An 8,483-nucleotide genomic window follows, 5' to 3' on the forward strand; every position below is an offset into this window, starting at 1 on the left:
TCATGTTCATGTTCATGTCTTAACAGTAATGAATGTGTGATATTGTAAATGCACTATTTTTACCTTTTAGCTAGTTTTGTGAATTCTGCCTTATGATGATATAGTTGACCATTGTTTATCTAAGAACCCAAGACAAGGAGCAAAAAAAAAACAAAAAAGATCATTGAGCAAGATGTTATCGCGAGGATAGTTTCTATCACAAAACGAAATATCATTTTTGCGAGGACAGGGCTTGGTTTTTTTGCAAGGATTGATGTCCTTGCTGTAAGAAATTGCATTTTGCAAGGTATAGATTTCCTCGATAAAAAACTATTTCCACTTCCAGTTAGATATTTGAGCAGGTTTGTTTTCTCCTCCTCTACTATTGCTTTCCACAGTGATATTCCTTTCCTTTTGTTGTTCTTGGATGGATTACCAATGTGACTGACTATTAGTTCGAGTAAGGCATGATCAAGTTACTCAAAAAACTTACTGTGTTCCATACAATGATTATTTTTTACTTCTACGAAATTTCCACTGACAAAAGGAATTGGACGAGGAATAACTACCGCACGACTATGGTCGTGGCTTAGAATTTAGTTGGAAAGCCTCTGAGGTATTGTCTCATTTGTTTTGGTGGAAAAAAAACATAATGACATCGGTCCGTTGCCGGTATTGTCTTCAGTATAGGAAGCTAGGGTAACTTTGCAGTCTTAGACTCTTAGGTAAGCGAGGCCTGCTGGGTCTTGCTAATTCATTTGGTGCACCAACTTCACATCCTCGCTTTTTTTTTCTTCTTGACAGTTCTTATTGAATGTTGTAGCTAGTTTTAGATTTGAGCCACTGTTTGTATTAATCCCCTGCTCGCGCCTCTAAACATGTGACAATGGTGCAAAGTACAAAAACAAGGGGGAACACATTCTGCGATTTCACGTTTCAGAGAACTATTATCTCTGTCCAACTATTTTATTTCTCCACGGTTATTGATTGATTTGAACTTGTATACTTGTACCATAATTTCTGCTGTTCCTACTTTTGAATTTTGGAGGAAGGATCAGTGTCAAGTTATATCCATGATGATATGACCTTTGGATTGGCTTATGGAAGCAGTTTCTGCTTTCATGATTCTTGTTCTATGTATTGATCATCTATTCCTGTTGACTCCTCCAACCTTGTAGCAACTGTGATTCATAGAATTCAAAACTCACAGGATTATGGGGTCATAAAGAAACTCTACTATTTATGATTAGGATACTTAGGATACTAAGCATCATTCCAATTCCTAGAGATGGAGAGCAGATTTTTCTACTATTCTCGGTTTGCTTCCATAAAACTAGGTTACTGCGCTTGTGCAAGTTCTTTTTATGCATATGTCACCAGGTTTACTGCTATTCCCATTGTATTCATATGGTTGGTTAGTTTACTGAAATTCCGAAGCAACAATCTTCTTGTTGAAGTAAGGTTAATACTCTTATTAGTTCCTCAATTTTCAGTTTAGTATTCCTGATTATCTTTTGGTAATTTTAGATGGATTTGATATAGATTTTGAACTCCTCTACCGGGTATAATTGGTAAGGAAGAAGTGAAAATTGCTTCTCTTTAATAGTCTGGTGATGTATCATGTGGAACATGAAAATAGTTTGGCTATGTATCATGTGGAGCATGATAGGGAAAAAGGAGGTTGAATGATGCTCTCTCCATCCCATTTTATCTATCCACTTTTTGATGTCCCAGATCCTTTGTCCATCTTTTTTTATCGGCAATTATTTGTCGATCTTGAAGAGTCAAAATATTTTTTTTTTCCTCTAAAGCTGAAGTGACAAGTACCATTTTAATGGAATTTAAAAAAAAAAAATTAGTATAAGGACTTTGCTTTGGAAGTACTAATATTTTTAATGGCTCAAAATTCAAATGGATGGCCCAGGAAGATTATTTGGACTGCCCCATGGACTGTCAAGTAGAGAATGACATGTAAACATTATCAGAGGATTAGAAGCACAAGGACTCTGCAGCTTAGACAAATGTCCGTTTCCCACCGCCCCCCCCCCCCCCCCCCCCCCTCTCTCTCTCTCTCTCTCTCTCTCTCTATTCGTAAACTAGTTTTCCACCGATACCTGTTATTTATTTATTTATTTATGTATATCTTTGGTTTATTAATTTTGTAATCTACAGGATTGGATTCAATGCTTTTTTGGGTTTGCATTTCTTGTTGTGGGCCAATTTAAATAGGCATTTATCTTTACAGCATTCAAAGCATGTTTGTTTTTCTTTGATAACATGGTAATGATTTGAGTGGTTTCCTCCGTAATAGGTTTGATTTTTGGTTTGTTTATACTTACTGATGTCATTGATCTCGTGTCTTTAATGTGTTTGTCTTTTCATTCTTCCTTAGGTTCGAAAAGCGGTTACGTGTTGTATTCTTGTGCTTTGTTTATTGTCCATTGGCAACTATATATATTGGTCGCTTCCTATTCTCTTGAAGATTGAGCTTTTTCTTTCGCAAGCTTGCCATTGAGACTTATTATGACCTTTCTTAGCAAAGAAACTATTTCTTTTGTCCAAGATTGTCGTTTCTATTATTATTATAAGTTACTGGAATCTTTAGAGCATCAATTTTGTTTTATGAGATTGTGTGCCTGTCTGCTTTGCACCATGCATTCAACAATCTGATCCTATTTGTTTCAGAACCTGGCTAATTGCTTGGATATGTAAAGGGAAATCTTAGCAAACGGTTATCAATTGTTTTGTAGATAGTGGAGAAGTGACACCAATAGACAGTGCATAGGTTCGGGCAAAAAGAAGAAACATAGAGGACAAGTGACACAAAAAATTGTAACAGAAACTTTAGAGATTGTTAATGTCATAATAGCTCATTGAGGTGAAGTGAAAGAAAGCTCCATTGACTAATCCTATATATAGGTGAGGCCAGCCAATGGCAAATGTATGCGCTCTGTTCCATTTAGGGTGAGGTGACCTCTAGTATACAGAGCTTCTTCATATTCTCTTTCACTCTAACTTGATCACCGGGAGCCTGTGATCAAAACCCCACCGGTCACTGGGCTTGTCTTGCAGGAGCCCTCTTGGAGCACTCGGTTCAGCCATTTACAACATCATCAGATCAGCAACCAATATTGGATTCTGGCCACCAAATCTTGCAAATCGACTCTGCACGGATGAATTTGATTGTGTTTATTTACTACTAGCAGCAACCTTGTGTATTGCACGGGATAATTAATCCAAATTAGTTGTATTAAAAATGAACAATTTAAATTTATTTCTGTTAGGAATTAATGTAATGCACGGACAGATTTGTGGAATTGAAAATAAAAAGCGATTGAGTGATTTTAATGGGATAATGCAATTAACCCTTGATTGAATAGTCAATGATTGTGATACTTATGGAGCTCACATACGGCTTCATGTATTAAGTAAAAATAGATACTTCACTGCAAAACTAAAAGAAAATAATAAAAGCAACGTCTATTACACTCATTTCTTAACTAGCTAGCGTACGTTCACTTTTCCTCGATCCATCTCCTCTAATAGCCCTTCCTCCACTGTTTCTTACAAACTTCCTCCTATTTCTTCTATTTTGAACCTTTTTGTTTCACACCCTTCAACTTCCTCAATTTCATTGCCTTCCATCTTCTTGCGCTTGAGAAGATTGACAACTCCAGCAAGAGCAATATCAGCATCCTCGCTCTTCATAAGTTCCTCTGCAACTTCAGCAGGGGTGACCTCTACCTTCTCGATTAGGCCTTCTATCTTACCAAAGAGCATGTGGTGATCATGGAGACCGAGGTACTTGGAAGCTAGGAACTTGAATCCTTGACCGGTGCAATAGGACATGGGTATGTGCATGTCCATGCGACCGGGGCGCAATAGAGCAGGGTCAAGCCTGTCTCTGTAGTTGGTGGTAAAAATGATGATCCGCTCATCCCCACAGCTTGACCATAGACCATCTATGAAGTTCAATAAACCTGAGAGCGTCAACTGTACATGTAGCATAAAAAATAACACAACTTCAGTTGAATTAGGTTTATAAAATACTGAGAAATTAAAGAAGTCTCGACTAGCCGATGTGTCCACAAGGCTTATATTTAATTAGCCTTTTGACAATATCGAATTCCCCATAGTGTGCTCGTTGTATTAGATGAAAAACCTTTTCCCAGTGGACGTGAGAGCATAAACAAATAGGGCTCTAGCTCAACTGGTAAAGAACAAACAATGACTAGTTTCTTGTCTGCTTTAACTCCCATTAATCCACCAAAAAAATTCACGCGAATCCGGTAGTGCATCTCCGCACTACAGAATCCCCGATTCCCAAAAAAGAGAGGCTAATTTGAAAAATTCAGGGCCGGTTAAAGTAAATAACGAACCTTACTGCGGCGATCATTTGGTTGCTCAACCCCTAATCGCCGATCTTGCATCTCCACACTGCAATCAACATCTTCAATTACAAGGATGGATCGATTGGTGGTGGACACAAGTATCCTCCTGAGTTCCGAGTCAAAGCGCAAACTTGTAAGCTCCAAATCGTAGATATCAAAGTTAAGATAGTTCGCTATGGCGGCGATCAAGCTTGATTTACCAGTACCAGGAGGGCCATACAACAAGTAACCCCTCTTCCAAGCCTTGCCTACCTTCTTGTAGAAATCCTTCCTCTTCAAAAATCTCTCCAAGTCATCAATTATGGTCTTCTTTAACTCAGGGTCCATCGCCAGCGTCTCAAACGTGGCCGGATGATCAAGATTGATCGAACCCCAACCCCCTTGTCCACCACCACGACGGCCATCATCGTCGCCAGGAATACCGGCTCTCGTGTAAAGCTTAACCACCTTGTCGTCCTTGTCCGTGATTTCCTTAGACTTGGCCAAAACAAAAGGCACATAGTCTTGCAAAACCCTGTCCATGAATTTTTTATTGAAGGTGAGCTCGAAAAGCCGCTTCTCATTCCCGTAGTTCTTCTGAGACTCGATAGACATCATCCACTTGAGCTCCATATCATCAACAAACCTGTCGAGTATTTCCTCGCCTTTTTCGAGGCTAATGCTGAGGCTCTTCTGCTTGGGAGTCTTGCCGATGCTGAAGCGTTTGGTGTTGGGGCTGATCTTGGTGCGTAGGTACACCTCGGCAGCGTCATAAATTTGGTTTCGAATCATCCCACCGTTCAGGTGCTCGTGCACTTTAACGGTGATATGGTTAGAGAAGAAGGAGTGGATAACCGACTGAAGGTAGGTTCGCACCGGTCTTGGAACCAGTTCGTTGGCCATAGACCGGATCAGCATCATCGAGCCTGCAAACGAGGCGTACGTGGAGAACAGTGTCAACGCCGCCGACTGCATATCTCCGGCGGCAGGGAGCATCCTCCCACGCATTCTACTGATTTTGGCTCGATTTTTTGTTTTTCTTTCTTGTTCGGGTAGGGGGGATGGTTATTATTGTTGTTCTCATCATCTGTATCAATATACAACTATATAAACGGATTAGGTTAAGCTTGTGAGCTAGCTTGCTACGGACTACGACGTAAAGGGGATGACGTGAAAGGATGACCTCATGCTGACGTAAACGAAAATTAATAAGGTGGTTCTCTGGCACCGCCGCCGGTGTCAAGATTTTAAATAGCGGTAGCGGTAGCGGTAACGGTAACGGAAATATCGAATTATATATAGTGGAAAATGGGTGTAGCGGTCGTGAAGTTTTTAAAATTAATTTTGGCATCTGAGCACCTGAAGCTGCCGTAGCAGTCACGTAGAACTGGCGGATAAGGATGTGAATTTTGGGCAGCACTGTCGACATAACAGAATTGGGAACGAGGAGAATCTGTTGGCTTGGCATTCGTGTCTCCCATGTGGGAAGACAAAGACGAAGGCAGGTGGAACCCGATGTAATTTCCCCACATAGGCTGCTGAGATTGCAGCTGGATTTGAGGCAGCCAAAGGAGACTTGAGGTTGCCAAATCTTGACTTTAAGGTCTCCTGGAAATCCTCGAGTGCAAAGAGCATTGAATGCTCTTGGAGTGTTTCCATGATTCCTCCCTATAAATATTCCCTTGATTTCTCTCTATAAATACATGTTGTATTCGAGAGATTGAGGTGTGGGTTAAGCTGATGAGAGCATGAGAGGATGAGGTCTGAGGGGGGAGCCGATTGTGGCTCTCTCCGGAGAGGTTTTTTCAAATTTGTATATATTGAGTGAGTATATATATAAACTAGTGCATGTCCATGTCCGAAGGCTCGGCTCGAAGAATGCAATATTGGAACTGGCTTTGAGGGTCTTTACTCTTTAGCATGGTGTGGGCAATTGCTCCTGCCTAAAAGGCACACACCCACATAACTTGATCCCAACACAAACCTTATTAGGCCACCAAAACCTATGCTATGCACGAAAATTATAACACACAAAACACAAATAACCTATGCTAGTGAATGTTGTCCCTGAAGACACAGGCAAACATAGTGTAGCCTCCGTTACGTCAATTGCCAACTCTTACTCGACGAATCCAATTCAACTCCACGAAATTTCCCTTTTAAGCCATGCAAAACACAAATAAAATTAACTATGTGAAAAATTGTCTTCAATCTGAAAAGATTATTCGCAGAGAGTAGAGAGAGATAATATTGTTCCGCCTCGGCGAGAATCTATAACATACACTTGAAAAAAAGTATAACAAAACGAAATAAGTTGTAACCATGTATTGTCATTCCCTGAATGGAGGTTACCGTCACTTTTTTCATTAAACACCATCACTACAAGAAAAATTATATTGGGTGACCAATGAAAATGGTCAAAAATTACATGTTTTTCATCACAAATAATACAGGTGATGGAAAAAAATTTGTCAATAAAAGGGTGTTGAGGATTCCTATTAGGTGATGAAATCTATTTTTCAGTCACTTATAGTGCCTTTTGATGACGAAATACTTCGTCACCAAAATATGAATAATTAGTGACGAAATTTTTTTTCACCCTTATTGTGTTTATTGATGACGAAAAAATTCGTCACGAAAATTTGTCACCAATATAAGAAATCAGTGACGAAATTTTTCATTGCAAAAGGACGTTTTCACTAGCCCAACCTATCATTTTCAGGTGTATCCCAAGGATCTTGACGCGGAGTGCATGGTGTACATGTTTGACTTCACAACTTTAAAAGCTGTCATTAAGAAGTGGTTTCATCATACTTTGTATGACCTTTTTGAAAAGATATAATCATAAATTCATTTGAATTTTGTTTAACTTTGGCTATTATGTAACCTCAAAATTTGTCATCTTTGACTAATTTTGAAATTTGGGCCATAGTGTCAATGTTGTAAAATCTCTAAACTCGGGGACTTGGTTTGTAAATGATCTTTCAGGGAATTCTCTTTTGGGTATTATCTATATTATGCAGAGATTGATTATTGAAATGGATTATTATTTATGTTGAAAATCGAGGGCGTGACACCGTCACTACCATTATTAGATCACCAGAAGGGGAAACAAGTGAATTTTCAATCACCGTAGGATTGCATCAAGGGTCAGCCCTGAGCCCGTACCTCTTTGCCTTAATTATGGATTAATTGACTAGACAATTTCAAGAGGATATTCCATGGTGTATGATGTTTGCAGATGACATTGTTCTCGTAGATGAAACTGCTAGAGGTGTTAATACGAAACTAGAAATTTGGAGGAAAGCATTAGAGTCAAAGGATTTTCGGATAAGTAGGAGTAAAACTGAGTATATGGTGTGCAAGTTTAGTGGTACCAGTAATGTGCATGAAGAAAGAGTGATGATCCAAAATCAGGAGATACCAAAGAGTGATCATTTTAGGTATTTAGACTCAATTATTAATAGAGATGGAGAGATTGCTGATGATGTGACCCATAAAATCCAAGTGGGGTAGCTCAAGTGGAGAAGCGCTACTGGTGTACTATGTGACAAGAGGGTACTCACAAAATTGAAGGGAAAATTTTATGAAACTGCCATAAGACCAACGATGCTTTATGAGAGAAAATGTTGGCTTATTAAGAAACAACATGTGAGCAAGATGAGTGTAGTGGAAAGAAGAATGTTCAGGTGGATGTGTGGTAAGACTAGACGAGACAAGATTAGAAATGAAACAGTTCGTGAGATGGTAGGTGTAGCACCTATAGAAGAGAAGTTGAGGAAAAATATGCTAAGATGGTTTGGGCATATTTACCGTAGACCAGAAGATGCAGTAGTTAAGAGAGTGGATATGATAGCTCTAGGTAGCAATGTTACGAGGAGGGGTAGACCTAAATTGACATTAGATGCTATAGTGCGCAGAGATATGAGTATAATGGGTCTGTGTGAACAAATGGCTCTGACAGAGCTCAATGAAGAAAACGAATTTATGTAGCCGATCCCAAGTGATTGAGACGTAAGGCTCGGTTTGATTTGGTTTGGTTTGGTATTAGTTCATTTAGATGTTTGGGGACCAGCACCAATTTCTACTTTTAATGGGATGAGTTAGTTTGTATTTTTTGTGGATGATTGCACT

At 39.3% G+C, this 8,483-nt stretch overlaps 1 protein-coding gene across 1 annotated transcript; it reads right to left on the bottom strand.

Annotated features, from left to right (window-relative positions):
- Window positions 1-3,318: 3,318 nt before the first annotated feature.
- Window positions 3,319-6,020, bottom strand: LOC131317642 (AAA-ATPase At2g18193-like). The gene is made up of 2 exons (XM_058347181.1): window positions 4,359-6,020; window positions 3,319-3,972 (listed from the first exon to the last, which is right to left on the bottom strand). Exons 1-2 carry the CDS (start codon window positions 5,355-5,357, stop codon window positions 3,544-3,546), a joined length of 1,428 nt encoding a protein of 475 aa, XP_058203164.1. The 5' UTR covers window positions 5,358-6,020; the 3' UTR covers window positions 3,319-3,543.
- Between the last annotated feature and the right edge of the window lie 2,463 nt (window positions 6,021-8,483).

The sequence above is a fragment of the Rhododendron vialii genome, chromosome 2a (genome assembly GCF_030253575.1).
Source record: "Rhododendron vialii isolate Sample 1 chromosome 2a, ASM3025357v1".
Classification (NCBI taxonomy): domain Eukaryota; kingdom Viridiplantae; phylum Streptophyta; class Magnoliopsida; order Ericales; family Ericaceae; genus Rhododendron; species Rhododendron vialii.